This window comes from Trichomycterus rosablanca, chromosome 13 (assembly GCF_030014385.1).
Source record: "Trichomycterus rosablanca isolate fTriRos1 chromosome 13, fTriRos1.hap1, whole genome shotgun sequence".
Taxonomy (NCBI): domain Eukaryota; kingdom Metazoa; phylum Chordata; class Actinopteri; order Siluriformes; family Trichomycteridae; genus Trichomycterus; species Trichomycterus rosablanca.
In genome coordinates, this window is record NC_086000.1 from 24,403,125 (window position 1) to 24,428,901 (window position 25,777).

The 25,777-nt window shown below is 37.3% G+C and overlaps 2 protein-coding genes across 2 annotated transcripts; one reads left to right on the forward strand and one right to left on the reverse strand.

Moving 5' to 3' along the window:
• Positions 1-1,020: 1,020 nt before the first annotated feature.
• Positions 1,021-1,953, forward strand: LOC134324850 (psychosine receptor-like). Its single transcript, XM_063006731.1, has one exon. The coding sequence runs from the start codon at positions 1,021-1,023 to the stop codon at positions 1,951-1,953; it is 933 nt and encodes a 310-aa protein (XP_062862801.1).
• Positions 1,954-9,837: 7,884 nt separating this feature from the next.
• On the reverse strand, positions 9,838-24,177 carry kcnk10b (potassium channel, subfamily K, member 10b). Its single transcript, XM_063007579.1, has 7 exons — positions 24,123-24,177; positions 18,828-19,237; positions 14,586-14,703; positions 13,351-13,511; positions 12,988-13,180; positions 11,694-11,836; positions 9,838-10,814 (listed from the first exon to the last, which is right to left on the reverse strand). Exons 1-7 carry the CDS (start codon positions 24,175-24,177, stop codon positions 10,167-10,169), a joined length of 1,728 nt encoding a protein of 575 aa, XP_062863649.1. The 3' UTR covers positions 9,838-10,166.
• Between the last annotated feature and the right edge of the window lie 1,600 nt (positions 24,178-25,777).

A 25,777-nucleotide genomic window follows, 5' to 3' on the forward strand; every position in this document is an offset into this window, starting at 1 on the left:
AGATCTACAAATGGCTTTTGATTTATCTTCTCTGCATGTTCATATTTGTCAAGTGGAGTGTAACTTACTTAATGAAAACATTAGTTTGCTAAAGTAAAAAAATGGTCACACTAAGTTAGTTGTAGCATTAAAACAAGGTTGTTTGCAATCATCAGTTAGTTGTTATAATAGAAAAACATGTTATGTAACTAATCAGCCATAACATTAAAACCACCTCCTTGTTTCTACACTTACTGTACGTTTTATCAGCTCCACTTACCATATAGAAGCAATTTTTAGTTTTACGATTACTCACTGTATTATTTAGGTGGTGAATCATTCTCAGCACTGTGACATGGTGGTGGTGTGTTAGTGTGTGTTGTTCTGGTATGTGTGGATCAGACACAGCAGCGCTACTGGAGTTTTTAAATACCGTGTCCACTCACTGTCCACTGTAGCCTAGTGGTTAAGGTACTGGACCAGGTACTGATCAGAGGGTCACTGGTTCAAGCCCCACCACTGCCAGGTTGTTGCTGTTGGGTCCTTGAGCAAGGCCCTTAATCCTCAATTGCTCAGACTATATACTGTAACTGTAATGTATATGGTAAGTGGTGCTCATAAGATGGGCAGTGAGTGTAGAAACAAGGAGGTGGTTTTAATGTTATGGCTGATCGGGGTATATATATATATATATATATACAGTATATGTATATATATACTGTATATATATATGCTAGAAATTCTAGAACACTGTAAAAAGTTTTCCCAGTACTGTGCAAGTTAATCAGCAGTTGCAAAAAACAGTATTTCTCATAACAGAGGTTCTACCTGTTATTAAATTCCAGAGTAAAATGATGCAGGATTATTGTAGGCCTTTAAATAAATTTTGTTATTGGCTTTTACAGCTCAATGATCGATAAATTGTTACTTGTCCCTGTTTTACCACTGGGAAACAGAACTATTGTTTGCTTTTCATCACTTTGTTAGGCATTATTACCTGATCTTTTTCTGTTTCTTTTATATATGTTTAGCTGAACAAATATGAATTCTACAGCTAACCATACCTATAAAGATGACGATTGTTATCCTGATGATATTCTACCCAAGCACTTCTTTATTGTTCTCCAGCTGCTCATCATGCTGATAGGCATCCCTGCAAACATTTTTTCTCTGTTTGTTTCTTGTCATCACATTAAACAGAAGAATGAGTTGGGGATCTATCTACTAAACTTGGCTCTTTCAGACATCTGTTTCATCGCAAGCCTACCAATATGGATTATATATACTATCAAAGGGTCCTGGATTCACACCAGCACTATGTGTACAGTTTGCGTATTTCTTCTCTTCACCAACTTCTACACTAGTGCCTGGCTACTGAGCTGCATTGCTGTGGACCGCTACCTTGGTGTGGTTTACCCACTTAGATTCACTTTTTTTCGAAAGCCCAGTTCAGCTCTCGTGGTCAGTGCTGCTGCATGGTTATTGGTAATCATAATGAACAGCTTCATTATTTCACCAAAAAGCATTTATGATGAAGATGCAATGGTCTGCCTGGATGTTTACCCTCTGCGCAAAAGGAATATAAATGTAGCCCGGTTTGTTCTAGGCTTCTTCCTACCTGCTGTGGTAGTGGTTTTCTGTTACTGGAGGATCTGCAAAGAGGTGCAATCAAACAAGGCTACTTCCTGCTTAGAGAGAAAACGTTTGTTTAGACTTTTGGGAAGTGTATTATTAAGTCTCACTCTGTGTTTTGGGCCTCTCCATGTTGCACTACTGCTAAGGGCTGTCCTGGAGGACTGTAAACCTCCAACTTGGCTTTTCCTACTTATTCAGATAGGCAAGGCTCTCTCCAAACTCAACTGCCTGGCTGATCCATTTCTATACTGTTTCATCACTAGAACTGGTAGGAGCAGCATTATTCAGGCAATAATGATGTTAAAGAGGAAGGAAGAAGGAGCCACAATGACACAGTGATGCCAAGAAGTAAATATAAGGAAGCTTTAAAATGTGTGGTACATTGTGGTACATTCTGACCATGCATGAACTACATGTATAAGGGTTACCATGGCGTTGCTGTACATGTATTAGTACCTCAAATTCATAATGATAAGTTGTTACAATTAAAAAGGTTTTAAAGGCATTAAATAATGTATTATTTTTAAAGTCCACTTGTATATACTGTATGTATATACACTGATCAGCCATAACATTAAAAACACCTCCTTGTTTATACACTCACTGTCCATTTGATCAGCTCCACTTACCACATAGAAGCACTTTGTAGTTCTACAATTACTGACCGTAGTCCATCTGTATCTCTGCATGCTTTGTTAGCCCCCTTTCATGCTGTTCTCATGGTCAGAACTCTCCCAGGACCACCACAGAGCAGGTATCATTTGGGTGGTGGATCATTCTCAGCACTGCAGTGACACATGGTGGTGGTGTGGTAGTGTGTATAAACTGGTATGAGTGGATAAGACAGCAATACTGAAGGAGTTTTTAAACACCTCACTGTCACTGCTGGACTGAGAATAGTCCACCAACCAAAAATATCCAGCCAACAGCGCCCCGTGGGCAGTATCCTGTGACCACCGATGAAGGTGTAGAAGATGACCAACTCAAACAGCAGCAATAGATGAGTGATTGTCTTTGACTTTACATCTACAAGGTAAACCATCTAGGTAGGAGTGTCTAATAGAGTAGACAGTGAGTGGACACAGTATTTAAAAATACCGCATTGCTGCAGTACAACACCTCTTATCTCTGATTAACATATTTATTAGGTACAAACTCACTTTTTTACATCTACAAAAGAGTTACATTTTTTCAAGGTAAAATGTATAACTTTTATAATATATAATATAATAAAAATAATAATTTATAATATAATAAAAAAAACTGTTTATGCACAGCATGTGGTGTAGTGTTTTACTTTAACCATTAGATAATTACATTAAGAGCTTTAAACATCACTGACAAGCTGTAAGGCATAAACTTGTGGTTATGTTAATGATTTTACACAACTCTCAACAGTCAACCTGCTTGGCAACAAATTTCTCTGCAGGTTTCAAAGAGTAAAAATAGCAGTATGCAAAATTCACAGCATGTATTCACAGCATGGTAGGAAGTTATAGCGACATTGGCAAGCCTGAACATCAATTTTTTTTATTCTCTATTTACAACGTGTGGTGTCAGCAGACATGTGGGTATATGCGTATTGAACTAATTCCAGCACCTTCAGTTGGCCTTGGAGGGCTCTTACCCTTGGAGGACTATTAATGCAACAGATAACACCATCCACATAGGATCAGTATCAGCTATGTCTACTTTTTCATCCTATCCTATGTCCAGTACTATTTCCACTGATTTGGAAAATACTTTAATATGCAATGACTGATTGCAAAAAGATCTCTAGATATATTTTGAAGAACCACTAAAAATTTGCCTACGTATTCATTATTTTTACTTTATTTACTCTGGAGGAGGTGTCACGCTAAAAGAAATGCTTATGCATTGCCTCAGATTGTTTCAGTGCTCAAATGATGGGTAAAATATAAAGTCATGATATGTCAATTTGAAATAAAATCCACACCACAAAAAGGCAGTGGTACCTCAGCAAATAAGCTACTGGACAAGTAATCAGAAGGTTGCTGGTTCGAGCCCCAACAATCACCAAGTTGCCACAGTTGGGCCCCACAGGTAAAATGTTTCTTGGACCAATTTCAAAGGACCTGCAGGTTCCTTAATCAGCTGTATAAACAACAGTCAAGATACTTGGATAAGCCCACAGGATGTGCTCAATTTCAAACCTTGTTTTTAAAAAATCACAGATTTCATGGATTTTTAAAGAAAAGTGGCACATTTCACAGCAGTCATTAAATAACACTCTTAAATTAAATGATAGAATAAATGGAGCTACAGTACACAGCACAGCCTACTTTAATAGTTGAATGTAAACCTAGAACATTCAGCAATGGTGTGAGGCTTCATGTTCGAAAATTTGTGTCAGTGTTTTGGTACCGCCCTCTCTCCATCTACAGAATTGGAAGTTTTCCAAACTCAGTTACCTAAGTAGTGTTTTTAGCTGCTTTACACTTCGACATCTCTGACATTTTGACTAACCGAATGATACCTCAATTGTTATAGGATTGCTAGGAGTGACTTATAGTCCAAATTAACCAGTAAACCTGAGACACTTGAATCCTCTGAAAAATGTTAAATTGCTAAACACAAACCTTCAATTTTGAATTTCACAGCAAGTGGGTAGCACTGTCGCCACACAGCAAGAAGGTCCTGGGTTCAGCCCCCAGGTGGAGCGATCCGAAACCTTTCTGTATGGAGTTTGCATGTTCAGTCAGAGTCAGAGAGGTTTTATTGTCATTTCAGCTACATACAAGTACATATTGAAACGAAACAGCGTTCCTCTAGGATCACGGTGTAACACGGTACAAAAAGTGCAAGACAATACAAAACAGTGTAAATACAACAATAAATACAAAAAATCCTATAATAAATAACTACAAAAGATATTCCTAATTATCCCTAATCTAAACAAGTAATTAGAAGACAGGACTAAAGACAAGTGTTAGTACATGATGGTGAATAGATGGTACAATGGTTCATGAGGTAAAATGTTCTCTCCGTGTCTGCGTGGGTTCCCTCCAGGAGTTCTGGTTTCCTCCCACAGTCCAAAGACATAAAGTCAGGTTAATTGGAGATACAAAATTGTCCATGACTGTGTTTGACATTAAAACTTGTGAAGTGATGAATCTTGTGTAACGAGTAATTACCTGTCCTCTCATGAATGTAAACAAAGTAAAACATGATGTAAAAATCCTAATAATTAATAATAATGATAATAATAATAATTTCACAGCAAATTGCAGGTTACACAGGAAACACAGTCTCATTTCACGGTTCATGGCATGATTTTCTTGGCCGTGAATTAGATAGGGTTTTAATCATAATATGGGGCTGCTTTTCTACAAGTGGTACAGATAAATTATTAATATTAAACAAGTCATAAAGAAGGTCCTGGGTTTGATCCCCAGGTGGGGCGGTCCGGGTCCTTTCTGGGGTCCTTTCTTTCGTTTGAATGTTCTCCCCTTGTCTGTGTGGGTTTCCTCCGGGAGCTCTGATTTCCTCCAACAGTTCAAAAACATGCAGACAGGTTCATTGGAGACACTAAATTGCCCTATAGGTGAATGGGTGTGTGTGTGTGTGTGTGTCTGTCTGTCTGCCCTGCGATGGACTGGCGCCCCCACCAGGGTGTTACTGTGTGCCTTGCACCCATTGAAAAGCTGGGAACCCCCAGCTTTTCAGAAACCCCCCCCCCCCCCCCCCCCCCATGTCCCTAATTGGTTAAGCGGTTAAGAAAGTGAGTGAGTGAGTTATAATTGGTGCAACATGCCAGGACATATTACAGAAACACAAAATAACTTATATATAACTTATATATAACATGGTCTAGCCCAGCCTTTCTCAACCGGGGTGCCGTCTGGCTTCGTCAGGGGTGCCGTCAAAAATATTCTGATAATGATGGGTCGTTCGCGAATGATCCGATTCTATTGAACGGCTCTTTAAAATGAACAAAAGGAACCGAGTCACGCCTCTGGGAGCCGATATATATATATATATATATATATATATATTAGGGCTGTCGAAGTTAACGCGATAATAACGCATTAACGCGACCTCAATTTAACGCGATTAAAGATATTAGTGCCATTAACGCAAATTCTAGTTCATGTTGACACTTGACTGGTAGAACAAACGTTTTAATGTCGGACTTGCCACCGTTTTTCATTTGCGGTTTGTTAACATAATGTAACCGATCGTGGTAGTGATGCACTTGCATAATAAAGAAATAAATACACGGTATATTCACAAGTTGTCGGGAGCAGAACACTTTATTACACTTAATTAACTTCTTCTTCTGTACCGAATACCGGAAAGCTGAGTCGAGCACGTTAGTTCATGAACTATGGAAGCCCCAAAGGGTCAAAACACACTCACTTCGTGTAGAAACGTCCATCAAACCATCGTCACGATACAACCACAGACAAGTCTGATACAATAACTACGCCTTATCCCACCTAAAGCACCGCTGATCTACAATGTTTGCTGATGGAGAAATTCTAACCTACAATCTGACATTTACTGTCTAGTATGTGAGTGAATAAAACTCCCTTACAGTTTTCTCTTGTCCCAGCAGTTTTTAACATCAGTACATTTAGCATAAAATGTGTTCACCATTTTAATTGTAACATTTCACTTAAAAATCCTTGTTTTCTATAACATTTACACAGATTTTTTTTAATGCGATTAATCGCGATTAACTATATGAAATTCTGAGATTAATCGCGATTAAAAATTTTAATCGTTTGACAGCCCTAATATATATATATATAATATGGGTGATTTTTCAATTGCGGGCTCTTTTTACCATCTTAACTTTTGAAAAATAAAATTAGTAATAATTTAGTTTTAATTATGTCAAGATAATGCTTACACACTTTAGAGCAAATGAATTTTAATATTTCATATTTATTTGCGAAGTGGCATAGCAAAATGTCATTATGTGTTGGTAATGACGTGTTGCGGTAATGACAATTTTTACTTTTTTTAAGAAAAAAACTAGCTAGGCCATGGATTTGCTAAAGCTAGTCAACAGCTAGTACAAGATGCACTTTAAATACATATAAATAATGTGTAAAAAAAAAATTTATGGTAAAGTACTGCAATATTGATGTAAATGGTAATGACGCTGAATAAATATACTCTATGATCAGGAGGAATACATGATTAAAATACTCACATTTCCAGACATTAAAATGTTAATCTTCTCTCATGGCCTTGTGAGTCTTTGTTTCCATGGTTACAACATAAACAAGTGTTACCTTCAATGATTCCCTATGATTCCCTACAGAAACCATACACTGTTGCGCTAATGACGATAATGCTGGGGACAGTAATATATTGCTCAAAAATATGCATAGGTTGTACAAATATGGGAAAAAAAATTACATTTTGTTTCTTTTTAAGTTATTATAAAACTCATATTGTGATTTTTATAATGAATTGATCACTTTTTAGCATTTTATTAGAGCAGAGAAGTTTTAAAGTCTGGGTTGGGGACAAGGCCAAAGTAGCAAAATATTGATGTTTAAATCATCATAAAAAATGGAAATGGAAACCGAGAGCGAAGAGCGAGCGACACAGAGAGAGAGAGGGAGAGAGAGAGAGAGAGAGAGAGCGAAAGAGAGAGACACACACACACACACATACAAACTGATCATTATTACTACCTCATTACTGTAAATATTATAATTTTTATTGTTATTATTTTGCACTGTTTTTATTAATATTTTATTCTATTTTATTTTTTTTGCACATGTAACTGTTTTGTATATATTTGTTCTTTCTTACTGTTATTTTTTATTATTTCTCTCTAACTTGCTTTGGCAATATGAATGTCTTTATTTGTCATGCCAATAAAGCTTCTTTTGAGTTTGAGTTGAGAGAGCTGTAACCGAGCTACAGAGAGAACATGCAGAAAAGAAGCAGTGCTCTTAGTATAATGACAAATAATTGAGAAATAAACTATAAACTTGTTTAATTATGTTAAATCTGATTCGTTCATGGCGCGAACTGGGCTTTTCGAGCCTAACTTACATCAAGAACAAGTACAGGGAACGACTGAGGGCTCTGGACCAGGGGCTCTGTGTCTGCCTCTCATCCATCCCTGCCAGAATAGGGCGATTATGTGCATCATCCCAGGCTCAGGTTTAACATTAAGAGTAAGTCACGTTTACCCCTCCCTAAATGACACGAGGGATGCAGAGTGTAAGTTTTTTAATACATTTTAGACTGGGGTGACTTGAGATTTTGTATACTTTTAAAGGGTGCCGTGACTGAAAAAAGGTTGAGAAACACTGGTCTAGCCAACGTCCTGAATAGAGTAAGAATATATAATGTTTATAATATTATTTATGAAGAATATAAAATTTCTAGGTCCTCAGAGGGACCTTTAGATCCTTGTGGAATTAGAGATGTATTGCAGTCTTACAGTATTAAGTTTTGTTAAAAATGATTTATGTTTGCTTTCATAACCCAGAATCCTACTGTCTTTGGAGCTGTTGATCTGTTTATGCCTGATGTCATCTTTGTCCTTCGTCCTTATGGAGGCCCGATCCTTGCCAAAAATGCTTTTAGAAATTAGATGAGTCAGCATTGTTAAAAGCTTTCTTCATAATTGAAAAGGCAGAAATAAAGTAATTTGTGTCTTTTTTTATTTTCATTTTAGAGTGTCTCTGATTGCCCTCTAAGTCTATCTTGTCTAAGGGTGTTATTTTAAAATTACAACCCAAACCCAATTACTGTCTGGTTGACACTGTTGGACCATTAGATAAGGCTCTTAGCCTTGGCTTGTATTGTATTTGGTCACAATTGTGTCAATTTGGATAAAGCATTTGCTAAATGTTGAAAATGTGAATAAACAAAGGATCTTCAAAAAGTTTCTGCACTTTTATATTTTTGTTGAAAAAGGTGAGGGCAGGAGGAGGAGTAATTGCTCGTGTCTGAGAGACTGAGAGACAGCTTACAGTCTGGATTTAGCGGCATCTGATTTTCACCTTTTTGGACCACTCAAGGAAGCTTTAAGGAAAAGAAGATTTTCATGTGATGATGATGTGAAAGCAGCGGTGCATCAGTGGCTACGCACTCAACCAAACACATTTAGCTTATGGCATTAAAAAGTTAGTACGATGCTGGGAAAAATGCATCAGAAAGTGTAGAAAAGTGATGTCATTTGTTTTTGAAAATCTTGTGCAGAAACTTTTGAAGAACCCTCATACATACTTACGTGTAGGGACAATTTGAAGTCAGCAAACAACATTGTGCATATTTCTGGGAGGTAACAGCATACTAAAGTGCCCCTGCAGACAAGGGGAGAACATGCCAAAGAGTGATCATAGGCAATCCACACTAAATGCTGAGTTGGAGAATGCGTTTTAAAATGACCACAAATTACTGCTAGACTGATGAAGAGGTTTTGCTTTATTATCAAAGAAAATGAGTCAAGATTTCTTTTTGTGGTCTGTATACCTGATTTGGCACAGTTTTACCCTGGATACCCTCCTTTTTTCATTTGGGCATGGGACCGGCACTGAAAGCACACTCATAAGTGCACCTCCAAATGGCTAGGTGGTTCTGGCACAACTTGTTTATATATATTTTTTTTTTTTAATGCATTTTCTCCCCTTTTTCTCCCTTTTAGCGCATCCAATTTGCTCGATTGCGTCATGCTTCCTCTCCATCAATGCCGATCCCTGCTCTGATTGAGGAGAACAAAGCTAACCCACGCCCTATCCAACACGTGGGCAGCAAGCTGTATGCATCTTATCACCTACACTTTGATGAGTGCAGTGCAGCTCAGCACTGTGTACGGAGAGACACACCCTGAGTGCACTCTTTTCTCATCTCTGTGCAGGTGGCATCAATCAGCCAGCAGAGGTCGTAATTGCATTAGTTATGAGAGCGAGAGAGAGAGAGAGAGAGAGAGAGAGAGAGAGAGAGAGAGAGAGAGACCCTATCCGGCTTAATCCCACCCATATCTGAACAACAGGCCAATCGTTGTGCATGTGGCCCCTCAGCCAGGCCGGCAGGCAGAGCTGAGACTCGATACGATGTATTTGAGATCCCAGCTCTGGTTCCAGCGTGTGTTTTTACTGCTGCGCCACCTGAGCAGCCCTGGCACAAGTTTTTGATAAAGTCTGCTAAATCACAAAATGTAATCGTTAATATAATGACAGAAATATCAAGTACATATCAGTTTGACTTTTTAAATATTTATTCAGTTGATAATAAAGACAAGGAGTTGAACCAGTTTTTCTTCCTTCAACACGATGAAATTAAACATGTAGTCTGTAATATTGAAACCAAGATACAGTTAGGAATAGTAACTGGATGGCACAGCAGCAGTTTCTCTCCAACCTCCAACCTCTGATATTTTGGGAGATTCCCATAATCGTTTAACCCTGATAGCTTCCTAAGAGCTGACATTTTTGGCAACCAAGATGTTTAGGACCAGCTCAAGTCATATGTTTATGCGTCAAGCAATAATGTACAAAACAGAAAGGCACATTCTGCGGTAACATGAATTGCTCGCCTCTTTATCATAGTCTCATCTATGGCTGGTGTTCTCTCTCTAGCAGCATTTTCTCTGTTGCTCCTTCTTTGGTGTGTACAGGCACAAAACCATTCTGCTTGTTCTGCTCAGCAGATGGGCTACTTAATGTGGTGTTGTTCTCTTTTTGTATTATATTCTCTTCCTGCTCATCCTCTTCGTGAGCTTCCCGTCTATCCTCAGCCAACATGGTGTTGCTGCTGTCATTATTGATTCGCAGTGCGTCGTCTGTAATATTTGGCCGCATGTCTTTGTTTCTGTTACGCTTGGCCAGCTTGGTGAGCGAGCCAAAGCGGTTAAATATGTTTTCCTCTGAGGATGTGTGTTTGTTGAGGTGCTTGTCGTAGTGCTTGTCATATTGCTCAGCCTTCATTCGGAGGGTGTTTATCTTGGTGTCGATGCTCTCCTGTGAGGACGCGGTGAACCGGCCCCGATCAAAGCTGGAGAACATTGCTCTTTTCTCGGGTGAAAGCATGTCAAGGGATTGTGCTCGCTGTTCCAGTCCTAGACGCCTTCGTTCCATGCTCCGGATGGTGGCAGCACGCTGAAGCCTGTCATGGAGCTCTCCACTAAGGCGCCGGCGTGTCTCCCGGAACTCAGCACGTACGCTAGCCTTCCATTCAGCAGCATGAGCCTTAAACTCCCCCACCTGAAATTCACATATTAGGTCAGTATGGCTAGTAGTTGTAAGCTGTTAGTGATTTGTCAATACATTTTAATAAACTGAACTGAGGAAGAACAAAATATTAAGTACCTTAAACTGGCAGATAAGTGCCCACATATATTTAATGTTATGACAAAAGTCAATTTATCCTGATATGAACTTTCAAGGTGGATGGATGGATGGATGGATGGATGGATGGGATGGATGGATAGATAGATGGATTTAAAACAAGACAAATGGGCAGACAGGGGAAGGTTTGTGGCTCACAGGCAGGCAGACAGAAAATGGTTTATGGGCCATTGAATGTAAAAAATTAAAATGGTAATCGTATAAGTTTGCAGAATTGCATGCCTGATGTTTATCTGCATTTATTTGTTTAAATTTAAATGTTTATGAATTCATTTGTTGTAGAAAAAACAAGCACTGAAATTTCATTTTCATAATTAATAACATACCATTGTAATATATTATTTATATTAATAATATTAATATTTCCTAATAATATTTGGAAATAATTTGGATGATTAACCAACAAGTAAGCATTTCATAGTTAATATTACACTTAAATTTACGCTTTCTCAATCCAGACATGAGTTTCTTAGGAACCAGACCCACCGTGACCCTGACCAGGATAAAGCGGTTGATAAAAAATAAATGAATGAGTAATAAATAATTGATAAATGGGAAAACTATTAGTAAAAATTAAGTAAGCCCAGTTTATCATCAGATAAAGGCTCATTATGTCTTTTAAAATAAATGTTGCATAAAAGGTTTCTATATAACTGTTCAGTGATGTTTGTGCAGTAATGCCATGTATGAAATAAATGATTCATAAGAAATAACTTAGTTTTCTTAATATCTTACCTCCTCTTTTGTCTTTTTTGAAAGGACTCTTAGCCAGTCTCCAATCATGCTCAGAACTGCAGCAAAATACGCCAAGCCCACTAAGATCCAGAACCAAACTAATGGCTTATACCACTTCATGTATTCAATTCTTCTGTCTCCACCTGAAAACAAATTGTCAGATATCAAGACCTTTTAGAAGAGTAAGGTCAAAGAATTTGAAAGGAAACAATATACTTTGGTATCCTCACTATATGACCCAAGAAAAGTAAAATAAATCAAAACGTGCATAATAACAAAATGGTTATTTTTGATCATGTGTTTAATCAAAATCGTTAAAGCTTTAGTCTGTAAAATTAGTATTTTTGTCAAATTGAGTATTTTTTCCTAAAAACACAAAAATTACAACATATTGTTTTTTTATTGTTTTATCTATTTTTCGTGCTATTTTTGATGCATTCTTGTTTGTTAGTAGGTAGAATTTTTTTTTTACTTTTCCATCTCCATTATCCCGTCTTTGTGCAGGCACCATCAACCATTTACCACTCAGCAGTCATAGTTACGACTGTTTTGAGGAATCGCTTAGAACCTGCCTCCCTCTGACAAGTCAACCATTGTCTGTGTTGGTGCCCGGAGGGTCAATAGCACTCACAAGTTTAAAATGTCAGCACTGGTGGGCTAGTAGGTTTTACCTCTGTGCCACCCATGTGCCCAAGAACATTATTCTACACCAAAACAGTATTGTCTTCCCGGCAAGCAATCAATCAGAATCAGAATCAGAATACTTTATTGATCCAGAGGGAAATTGCAGAAACATAAAGCCATTGTCATTGTCATGTTGTTTCTATATGACATTTATGTATCCCTTTCAAAGCCATTATCACAACAGAAATTTTAAAGTGGTTGTCATAATTTCAGCTGGAAATTATTTTTATTTTGTTTCAGTTAGCAAGTAAGCCATGGCATGGTTTTTTAACTTTGACTAACCTGTAATTTTAGAATTTATTCCTTCAGTCAGTACATTGCTTTATTAAGCGTTTCTGTCACGTTAAATTAACTAGGCAGTAATGTGAAGCCTTTTCATTATTCAGACACAAATATGGTGCATTTTACCTACTTACACTAGCAAATTTTATTTCCACCAATAGCTGACAATGTAAAACTGCCTACTGCTGCTAATACAACTGAAATTGATACAATTTTACACGTGGATTTTATACAGCTTGTCAGTGGTATGACATTTGCATGATTTGTATATCAATACAATTATTATTCACAGCTTTACTGCACAATTACAAAAGTAAGTAACTCTTACCTGCTACGTAATCCCCAATACCAACAGTTGTTAAAGTAATAACAACAAAGTAGATGGCCTCCAGTGTGGTCCAGCCCTCTATGTGTTTAAATATGACAGCTGGGAGGGTGACAAAAATTATGCACCCTGCCAGAATAAAGAGAATGGTGGAGGTGACACGAATTTTGGTCTGACTAATCTGTCTGTGTTTTTGCTGTGGATAGAAACAGAAAGAATATGCTCAGAAATAGCACACATTCAAAAATATATAGCATAATAAAATCAGTTCATATTAATGAATATAGAATATAAATACTCTGTTCATCAATTCATATATCACAGGATTCAAAACTAAGAAATCATTAACTAAAGTGAAACAATTACCTTGAAAATTCTCTCCACCTTTAAAATGCTTTTAACAAACATGGTTCCCAGTTGATCACCAATTCCAGCCAGCAAAAACCCGAACAAAGGAATTCCAAATATGGCATATAGGATGCAGAAAATCTTTCCACCCTCAGTGCTGGGAGCAATGTTTCCGTAGCCTGTATATGTGGGTGTAGAAACAGCAAGATGTTATTTTAATATTGCTTCCCACTAAGCAGCACATCACTGATTGATCTACACAACTGAACTACACAACCCCATCATGAAAAGAAAATTGTTAGGTTACATTTAGACAAGTCAGTAATTGCAGGTTACTGTAGAGAAACAAAAGCTGACATTTTACTGTGAAATAAAAAAAAAAAAGAAAGGAAAAGTAGGATTGGTTTTTGAATTAGATTATCTAAACAGCTAAGCAACCAGGATTTTCCAAACTGAATACAATACAAAGATCATTTTACACAAACTTTATCATATTAGGCACAACCTCAAATGTCAAAAGGGTGCATATCAGTGCTTTCACTTCTTTAACAGCTAAGATGCCATTCAATAGCATTGAAACTGACTGGCAGAGTGAATACAAATAAAACAGTGAAAGAGCTCTGATTTTTTTAATCCCTGGACGAAGGGGTGTCATAAGACCTAATTTCCTGGGCCATGTGCCCCAAAAAATTTTGCTAAAATCATGTCAGGAAAGGTCAAGATAAACATAAACTTTCCCTTTTATACAAAATTGCTTCAGCATTCTTCCAAAAGCCTGAGTGACTGACACTTTTAGTCAGAGCCAGTTTCTTTTGCATGGAGTGCTGGGCATGCATAAATATTTAATGGACAATTAGCCACACATCAGACAATAATAGGAAATTATAGCTAAATATTTGGCTATAATATAACAATATCATGTTAAATTAGCAACTGCAGAAGGAACTGATTAAATTGTCAGTGTACCCCATGTGTATAAGAGAAAGAAATGTGGATGCAGATTTAGCAATAGTAATGCAAAACTAAACAGAATTTACTGTTCTGTGACTGACTCTCATCCATGACAAAACACCCAAAATTACTTAATCTAGTTAGTGTTAACAGGCTTTTTACCAGGTGCACAGTTTTGCCCCATTGTAGATAAGCAAGCAGAGATGTATGATTATGCCCCTTTTAATTCTGTGTCCCGTAGTATGACAAGTAATATAAAAACACACCCGCCTGTACATTTACTGACATTAAAATGAGATTACCTATGGTAGTGATGACTGTCCCAGCGAAGAAGAAGGCACTGCCCAGGTCCCAATGGCTGGAGTTATAGGATGTGTCTCCAATAGGACTCACACCAGCACTGACAGCATCTACTGCATGCTGAGAACAAAATGACCAAAACTTCATTTAAGAAGAAGGTTTTTAACCCGTCATGTTTAGCCAGTTTCTATACATAACATCAAGCAATACACAATATGCAGGCATACTGCATCACTCACTTTCTTCCCTGGTAGGGTAGTAACATGAAAATCTACAATCAGCAACCATGCTTGCATACAAATAATTAACGGTACATTCAGTGGCTTCATTACAGTCAGTTACTCATTATTTCCAGGCTTAAAATTGATATAAATGGTACTTGCCTTGGTTTTTGCATTGTAAATTGCCTATTTAAGTAAAGTCTATTTATTAATTATTATCTGTATAATTTGCTACATCTTTAATGTAAGTCATAAGACTTTAATCAGCAGGTTACAAAGGCCATATTTTATAAATGTATGTTATTTTTTCTCACTGTTTCTTTAGGGTATAAATGCAATTCTATGCAAATCTGTGATTTGTTAAGTCTTCGGAACATTTATTCTAACAGACAAAGGTTTAAAAATTAATTTTAAACAAAAAAATTTAAAATTTTATGTTCTGGCTGTAATAGAAAGGCCAGTTTTATGTACAGTACATTAGTATGCTTAGTTTTAAAACAATTAAAACACATATTTGATGTGAAAGGTAATGTAACATCTTATATGTGACACACATCAAATTCTAAATTTCTTAATTTTTATTTTTTTTAATCCAAGTTGGTTAGTAAAAACACTGCTCTTTTCTTTGTACTTTTGTCAGTTAAATAAAGGTTCAACTGAAATAACAAATCAAGGGATTTGTTTTTATTACATTTTACAAAATGTTCCAGCTTTTGGGAATTGTGACTGGGGATTGTAGCAGTTGACCTATCATTAGACAACACACAATTATAACTTTAATTGTACAGAATTTAAACATTAAATTAAAAATTTCATAATAGATGTTGGGTCAATCTGAATTAGTGTGTAAAATATCCAAACAGCCGATAAACAGCTGAGTATAGTGTGGTGTAAGCAGTGGTATAATCAATCCAGTCCTCCGGGTAGGGATTTGACCACCGACAAACACAAAGTATGCTCATCTGTTTACTTAGCTTTTTGTGCAACAGCTAATCGGTAAAACAGGATGCTATTCTATTTCCACTTAAAATGTCATATATAACCAGGACAGTTCAAGTGGTATTTGCTCAATCCTGTCTCAAAGTATCAGCAAATAAAAGCCTTAAACAACTCTGACAGGAAGCTAAATGTTAACACTTCAAATGTGTAAGGAGGAGAAATCAAAGCAATACACAGCATGTAATTAAGAATGTTCTGCTTTCTCTGAGTCATGCTACCACCCAGGTTCAAAAGCAGCATCCTGTCATAAGGAGAACATTTTGAGTCACTGATGCTCAACCCCCTGAAATGTACCATCATCCGATACCCCCATAAAGCAGAACCACAACACTGCGTCAGTCCAGCTGGTCAAACGCCCCAGGACAGAAAGAAAATATGACAAGCATGACAAGGCATCAAATGCATACGGCTGTGAGCATGCTGGAAACTATTCAATCTTATTTATGACCAATTATTCATTTGACCTGTTTTATACTATTTCCGTTTAAAACATGATCTCATGCTGTTGTTATCAAAAATAAAATGTTTGTTCTGAATCCAGGTCACGAAGCTTAATAAAGATGTGGAGCGGCTGTAAGTGCTATTATTTGGATTTAATGTGATATAAGATAAGATAACAACTTGTGATGAGTCAGGATATGAGCAGTCTTACTACATCCAGCCAGAGTTTACAGGAAGAGACCTAACCTCAGAAGACCAGGAATAATTCATTTTATATAGAGTTAACATCTCTCTTAAGAATACAGCTAATGGCCTGATCATATGTGCCGAGGCTTTTAAGTGGGGGTTTCAGTAATGAAGGACTGTTAGATATCCAGAGGTGATGGAACCATATGGTGAGTATATAATTTATATTCCTAAAAAGCAACCTAAAAAGCATAGTGTCTATGACAGGGTGGGTTTAGAATATTTTCCCCCTCATTCCATGAAGTGAGTTAATGAAAGCATTAGTTTATAAAGTACTGCTCCCAATATTGACAAAATGTGTGTTGATCTGCTTTCTGATTGATATGAAGTCTTCAATATCCATGCAATGCCTTAATAAAGTACTGTATTCAATCTCTCAAAAATATTTTAATTGGCCCTGAGTAAAAAGGTATTTAACATCCTAGTCACTGCATCAACCACTTTACCGAATGCAATAGATAATAGTTTTGCTCAATTAAACTTCACGCAGAGGCTTAATTACTGCAAGCCTTATTGAATCTATAATCATTTCAATTAAATGTTGTTAGTAGGTTAATAGGTCTCAGGAAGCAGCAAACTTTGCCACAAATAAAAAAAAAATTAGCAAAAAAGTTAACATACAGAATAATAGTCTTCAGGCTTTAATTTTAAAAAAGATAACAAAATCAAAGTCACCAGGCTCATGTTAGACAGAAATATAAAGCTTGCTTGACAGCAGCTTCAAATTTACAGCAGACCTGTTTTTGCTGGTTCTTCGATTACATTTCACCACATCACTACAACCCTTCAGAGTCTTCACTGTTCACCTATTGCATTTCATATCCAGTACAAGGTTCGTTTCATTACATATGAAGCTCTGCACAGCCTGACTCCTCACTACCTGGTTGAGCTTTTCTTTCAGTATGTCCCATCTTGTACCTTATGACTAACCTTAGCCTAAGGTTATTCTTGTCAGCCTTCTTGTTACTGGCCAATCGTTTAGTGTGGAAACTCCCAAATCGTGGAATACTCTTTCCATATTTTTATGGTTATGGCTGTACTTGAATGTCCTTTGTTGTACCTCTGTTTACTGTGTTTATATTCTTTGGTTGCAAAGCCTCATTGAGCATGAGAAAGGCGCTATAAAAGTGATGATGATGATGACCATCCAGACAAATTTCCTCTCAGCATAACGTAAAAAGCTTTTTCACAGCCTTGGCACCCCAGGCACCCATCAATCAAAGATCTTAGCTGCATGCTGGCTAAACTTCAGTTATATGCTTTACTGATGTTAGTATACTACCATGCACAAATGCACTCTTTCAAACATCAAGGAAAAAACTTTCCTCTCATATCCCCAGTGCTGTTTTAAACATTCAGAGTTTAAAGGTATACACTCTATATGAAGTGCAAGCTAGTAATTCTTTACACTTGTTATTAATTATTGTTATTATTATTATTAAGTGCCATCAAGTCAAGCAAGACTCCTGACAACTATCTGGATAATATTTCTCCAGAACAATATGACTTCTGTTTGGGTCTCCAGGCATCTTAATGGCTCATTCATTGTTGGCCATCTTCTTTCTTCTTTCTTCTTTCTTCTTCAACTCTTTGAAGCATAATAGTTTTATTTTCCAATAAATTGGCTGTTGTCATACTGTGTCTAAAATAAGAGCACTTTAGATTGATTATCTGGGTCTTCAAGTGAAAGGTTAGATTTAATTTTGTCAGGAATCAATTTGTCTGTGTTCTTCACCATTCAAGTTACCAGCATTCAAAGGCATCAGTATTCTTCCTGACCCACTTTTTTTTACTGTCCATAAAGAACAGCATTATGTTTTCTTTAAAGACAGGTGGTATGTTCTCCAGATCAAATTACGGGAGCCTAATTGTTTGATGCTTTTACTTTTTTCTTAGCTTTATTCTGAGCTTGGACATTGAAAGTTAGTGGTATGTTCCACATTAGGCTCCAGGCTATGGCTTTGCAATTAAAATTGAGTTTGTCTGTCTATTGGTGCAAAGAATGTAGTCAATTTGGTTTCAGCAAGCTTTATCTGGAGTCAAATCTTTACATCTCTTTTTCTGTTTTGACTTTTACTCAGCTTTTTTGTGTTAACATGTGAACACCAATGCATTTGTAATTACAACAATTTTCTTGAAGAAGTCGTGGATTTCTGAAATAAGTGTAGTGTGCCAATACTTTTGACCATGACTGTATCTGCTATGAGCCCAACATTTAATTTAACCCTGGCCACGCACACCAGCATTGCCATGTTACAAAATATGCATTGTTCTAATGTACAGCTAACTTGTTCAAAAAACAAGGCATTTAAATGAATCCATCTTCAAAGTACTTACCTTGATTAGGGCTTCAAGTTCAGCAGAGGACACACATGGGTTCCTCTGGAGGAACAGTGCTTTCTCCTGTGTAATGGTGTTTTTCTTATCACTCTCAAAGTGCTGTTCTAGTGCCTGAAACACTAATCCACCTCCCACCAGGTAGAGCACCACAACGACGAACACAGCCAGTACTGTCTTCCACTTCATCACTGAGTGGAGGGTTGAGCCTTCAGCTACAGCGTCCATGCTGGCCACTATACTCGCCGAACGGGAGGAGATGGAGAGCCTTGGCAGTGGGCAGTAATCATTTGCCTTTAGTTCACAACCCATTGGGTTCTGCATGGTGGCCACACTGGCTTGAACCAAGGACGACTGTGCCACGCCAACCTGTGGCTTTTTTGGAGGGGCCATATTCGTCTGAACCACCACTAAAGAAAGATAAAAACAAGTCCGTTTATCAAACACTTACAACTGGTAATGACTAGATATGTTACCTGTTGCATACAAATATATGACAAGTATTTGAATAAATATCACTTTTTGTGTTTGTTCTGCATTTTATCATGAAGTCAGATAAAAATTGTGACTAATCAAAAAAAGCCATGTTGGACAGCAGTTTAATACTAGTAGTTAAATTAATAAGTGTCTGTTTAAGCATGGTTTGGTAAGTGGATGGAAACGCGAGTAAATCCACAATAACATTAAGAAAACATTCCAAACATTCCAAACAGGTAAAAACTGAAGCAAAAAACTTTTTGTAAGGACACAAATGTCATGCACACTAAACTATGGTTTGCAGTCTTGTCCTACACAATCTATGATTTCTCCGGATTTTCTGAATATTTTGACAATATTATGTACAGTAGATGGTCAAAGACCTAAAATTGTGGTCATTTTGATTGACCGATTTGGTTCTCATGAGGTTTGGCACAAAGTGGTAAACCATGACAAAATTTTGCTTGCTGTGGGGAAGCTCCTTCACCTGCCCCATCAACTGGCAGCAAGACGAACAAAGTAAGCCACGTGCGATGGGAGTCAAGCACAAGAGGAGGAGGAGAGTGCAGAAGCTTGTTGTTTTAAAGCAAATGGCTGCAAAGTTTGATGCTGACCCAACTCCTGATGTGTACTACATTTGAACACCAGGTAGCATCTAAACTAAGGCAAATATAAGACCCAACAAATAGAACTAATAGAAATATCATGATATATGATACTCAAGACAATAAAAATATTGAAGTGGCCTGTACAACATTTGCCAAATTGTTGCCTAAATCAATCTTCTGCACTTACACTGCATGTTTAAGTAATCATAGGTGTACAGAAAACCTTTACAGTTAAATTACTGAAGTAAGAAACAGTTGCAGTTTAAATGTGTGGACTGCCATATATAAATTTATTGCAAACACATCAGTAGAAGTTGTTTATACAGGGATGTGTTATAAACAGATATTCAGGTATCTACCCAGGAGGGAATAACTGACAGCTGCTACTACAACCATGAACACACAGGGACAAAGCAAAGAATGTAATGCATTTTAATGTGTGTTTGAGATGCATGCCGGCAAGCCCCTCTACCTATGGGAATTGCTTCCCTTTGTGTCATACACAAGGGTGGAGTCTGAACTAACAATGATGTAATGATGTAAAATGAAGATTCACCACTAGCTGCACAAAACTAGCCATGCTTTGGCCCAGGTGTAAGGTATACCATTAAATACAGTAGCAAAAAGAAATACATAAGACATTCATTACCAAAAGCCATTTGACATTTTACTAGGTTTGTAATAAATGTAAAAGAAAACCATGATAGCACATAAATGTTTTAATTTTAGTATTTCTTTTATAATAAGTCTTAAGATTTTGTATAGTATGTAGTGTGTACAGTTCACTGAAAAAAATATTCTGAACATTAGTTAATTAAATGTAATTAAATCATGCATGAGATAGATAGATAGATAGATAGATAGATAGATAGATAGATAGATAGATAGATAGATAGATAGATAGATAGACAGACAGACAGACAGACAGACAGACAGACAGACAGACAGACAGACAGACAGATAGATAGACAGACAGACAGATACTTTATTTATCCTGAAATAAATTATAAGCATGTATGTTACCATTCATTTTTTTGGTTTCAGTAAATGATAATGAACAACATAAAAGCAGAAAATAAGCATATTTTGGTTACCTTATATCAGCTACAAATAATTAGGCTCATGGTGCTTGAGGTTTACACTGTGCTTGAGGTTCACGCCTTTGCCTGGAACATCACAACCTTTTTTCACTGTCTGCTTTACATGGTGTGGATTTTGTGGTGCCACCATATTTCAGTAACACAGTAAGATTATATTATATGGAAACTCAGCCTGAAAAGGACATTATCTTTTGTAAATAGTCTGCATTTGCACATTTCTGATCTGCCGTGGGGGTCATGGGTAATTTGTTTGTGTATTTGTTCCATCTGTGTTTATGTGTTTTTCATAGTTATCCTCAGTTTTTCTCTATAAAAGAAACAAGTATCATCTACATAGTTCATTTAATTAACATAGCAGATAAAGCTGAAACTCACTTTTAGTTAACTCTATTCAGTACAATTATGCTGATATAATAATACTGTTACAATCCAATCAAATCAACTACAGTGTATCACAAAAGTGAGTACACCCCTCACATTTCTGCAGATATTTAAGTATATCTTTTCATGGGACAACACTGACAAAATGACACTTTGACACAATGAAAAGTAGTCTGTGTGCAGCTTATATAACAGTGTAAATTTATTCTTCCCTCAAAATAACTCAATATACAGCTATTAATGTCTAAACCACCGGCAACAAAAGTGAGTACACCCCTAAGAGACTACACCCCTAAATGTCTAAATTGAGCACTGCTTGTCATTTTCCCTCCAAAATGTCATGTGACCTAGTGTTACTAGGTCTCAGGTGTGCATAGGGAGCAGGTGTGTTCAATTTAGTAGTACAGCTCTCACACTCTCTCATACTGGTCACTGAAAGTTCCAACATGGCACCTCATGGCAAAGAACTCTCTGAGGATCTTAAAAGACGAATTGTTGCGCTACATGAAGATGGCCAAGGCTACAAGAAGATTGCCAACACCCTGAAACTGAGCTGCAGCACAGTGGCCAAGATCATCCAGCGTTTTAAAAGAGCAGGGTCCACTCAGAACAGACCTCGCGTTGGTCGTCCAAAGAAGCTGAGTGCACGTGCTCAGCGTCACATCCAACTGCTGTCTTTGAAAGATAGGCGCAGGAGTGCTGTCAGCATTGCTGCAGAGATTGAAAAGGTGGGGGGTCAGCCTGTCAGTGCTCAGACCATACGCCGCACACTACATCAAATTGGTCTGCATGGCTGTCACCCCAGAAGGAAGCCTCTTCTGAAGTCTCTACACAAGAAAGCCCGCAAACAGTTTGCTGAAGACATGTCAACAAAGGACATGGATTACTGGAACCATGTCCTATGGTCTGATGAGACCAAGATTAATTTGTTTGGTTCAGGTGGTCTCAAGCATGTGTGGCGGCAATCAGGTGAGGAGTACAAAGATGAGTGTGTCATGCCTACAGTCAAGCATGGTGGTGGGAATGCCATGGTCTGGGGCTGCATGAGTGCAGCAGGTGTTGGGGAGTTACATTTCATTGAGGGACACATGAACTCCAATATGTACTGTGAAATACTGAGCAGAGCATGATCCCCTCCCTCCGGAAACTGGGTCGCAGGGCAGTGTTCCAGCATGATAATGACCCCAAACACACCTCTAAGACGACCACTGCTTTATTGAAGAGGCTGAGAGTAAAGGTGATGGACTGGCCAAGCATGTCTCCAGACCTAAACCCAATAGAACATCTTTGGGGCATCCTCAAGCGGAAGGTGGAGGAGCGCAAAGTCTCGAATATCCGCCAGCTCCGTGATGTCATCATGGAGGAGTGGAAAAGCATTCCAGTGGCAACCTGTGAAGCTCTGGTAAACTCCATGCCCAGGAGAGTTAAGGCAGTTCTGGGAAATAATGGTGGCCACACAAAATATTGACACTTCAGGAACTTTCACTAAGGGGTGTACTCACTTTTGTTGCCGGTGGTTTAGACATTAATGGCTGTATATTGAGTTATTTTGAGGGAAGAATAAATTTACACTGTTATATAAGCTGCACACAGACTACTTTTCATTGTGTCAAAGTGTCATTTTGTCAGTGTTGTCCCATGAAAAGATATACTTAAATATCTGCAGAAATGTGAGGGGTGTACTCACTTTTGTGATACACTGTATGTGCAACCATTTGACAAAAATTGGGGTACTTCAAAGAGTCATTTTTTAGTGTAATTGGCAATTTTTTTTTCATAATTTCATAATTATTTATATAATTTATTTTTATCTGCATTTGTACATAATTTATTATGTATTATTTGTTTAAAATAGCAATATAAGACCATATTGTTGTAACTTATCTCAAAGGTATTTAATTTGTTTAATGAGTTCACTATACTATTCTGTTTTACCTAAAAGTATTACCGTTAATATGACTTTCGGCCGACGCTCAAAGTGACCTACACATGACACGCATGCATGTGTGGAATGCCTGAGTGATAAAAGATATAGGTTGTCTTTGTATTGTAATTAAAGTGCATTGGGTTATGTTATTGATAATTGTACTACTTTACAATCATCATAAGCCAAATATTAATTTTTGGCATTCTTTAGATATTTTTCAAACACAAAGGCAATATTTATCAGTGATATATTTATGATTATGTTTTAGATTGTATATCCTTGTACATCAGATATTTCTGGGGTTTGTTGTGTTTTTTGTACAGTTAGGATTTAAAGTACAGAATAGAACACACTTTTCAAAGTTAATACTGTGGTTTCATTTTTACTCAGCAGGTTTTTATTATAGATCATGTTTACCAATATAGCTTGGTTGAACACATTATTTTAAATAAGTAAGACATTTTATTATATCTTGTGTCTTATATATCTGACCAGGTGGCCATAGATTTGTGTAGGGCATCCACCCATTGATCAATAGCATGTCCAGGGTCATGAGTATCAGTTTTCAACTAATACTATTGCATTATATCATCTATAAGTCACTGCTGAAACGTGTAAAACCTTTTACATACATTAGAAATAGTTATAGGTGATTATTTTAATACACTATACAGGTATTATGCATAACGTTGTAATATAAATATATTTAAAGCAGCATATGTGTATATAAAACCTATACACAAATAAAGGAAGGCATTCACACATATTATTCTTTTCTAAATAAATCTGAAAGAACACTTACCTTGTTCAGGGTCCCAGTTTACCTGCTTTCTGTGATTCTCTATTGGAAATTTCATCCTGGTAATTTGAAAGTGTCCACTCGTGGGTAAGGTTAAATCACTGGTTTAACGCATTGTCTGCTGCTGTAGTAATTCTGCCGGTACGGGAGCGCGCACTGTGGTCGCGCACGCTTCGGCTGAATGGTCACTTAATTTAACGTTATACCCACTATAGTAGCCGTTATCACACTAGTCTGTATATATCTGAGGAAAATTGACAGGTTGAACAACCAATTGGACCAAAAATGTGAACCTAAACGTGGTTATCGGTGTAGATTAAGCTACAATAAACCTCAGTGTGGCACCTCACTGCATCCAGTTGTCATGCCACTTTGTTTCCATAGCCAGTGGGCGAAACCCGTATCGACATGTCGACATATTATTCTTAAATTTAAAAAAAAGCTGTTGGTGATGGTTAATAAAAACATATTCAGACTAATGTACTATTTAAATACTTTTACTTACTGGTTCCAGGATGGATGCTACAGCGGCGTGTGTTGCTCCACCTCAGAAGGCGCGTCTGTTCCCGTCTCTCCAGCACTCACGTGGGGGTTGAGACAACGGCTACGTATAGGCTATTATACCAACTGACACGTCAAGAACAGACTCCCACCTTTTTTAATATTCGAGAATAGGATGAAACCAAAGTACCAGGTAATAGCACACACACACATGAAAATGCAAAACTCTCAGACAGTGAAGTAGAAAGAAGTAGATTGAACCCCAGGTTCTCAGGACCCATGTTGCATTGGGGGCACCCACTCAAGAGCTGCATCAGTGAAACACATGGTGTCAATGCTTTAAAACAAAATGTATTTGTAAGCATTTTTGCATTGCATTACCAAAAATGTCAGATGTTGAGACAGTCCCATCACACACCCACAAACAACAGACTATTAAAAAGGGGGATTTAATCATAGAAAACTACAAGTAAAATAGTCTGTTGTTCTAGTTTAAAGCCACTGTTATGCTGGTTCAGCTTCCAGTGTCATGGTATTATGATTTATAATGGCAAGGGTGCCGGTGGATCCAGCACCTTTCCACTTAACACAGGTTGCAATACATGCAGAACAGGACATTAGTCTGTTACAGTGCATCATAGACTTGCCCACACATTTACATCTAAGCGGCAGTCCCCAGATATTTTCACTAATCACACTCTAATGAACACACCTAAAACATATGATAATATTAATGTGTTATAATTCTTCCCTTCCCATCCTTTTTTCTCAGTTTGATTTACAACCCCAGATCAGAAAAAGTTGGACAGTATGGAAAATGCAAATAAAATCATTGTGACAAAAAATACCTCAAGAATTTTTACAATTGTGCCGTGGCTTGGTGTGGACCCCCACCCTCATAATGAATTAAGCATGAAATTGTGCTTAGGCCTTCCTAAGACAGCATCTATTAATAACAATAAGGCAGTGCAGACTCACTTTATGACCATATGCCATTCAGTACATAAAATATTTAGTCTATCAAGTGCAAAGCTACCCCATATAGCTTTTTATCCATATTACAAATTAAACATGTAACCTTTACATGATCATATAAGCAAAAAAATAATTAAACAAGATTTGTCTTTGAAATATGTGCATTCAAAACTACATTTGTG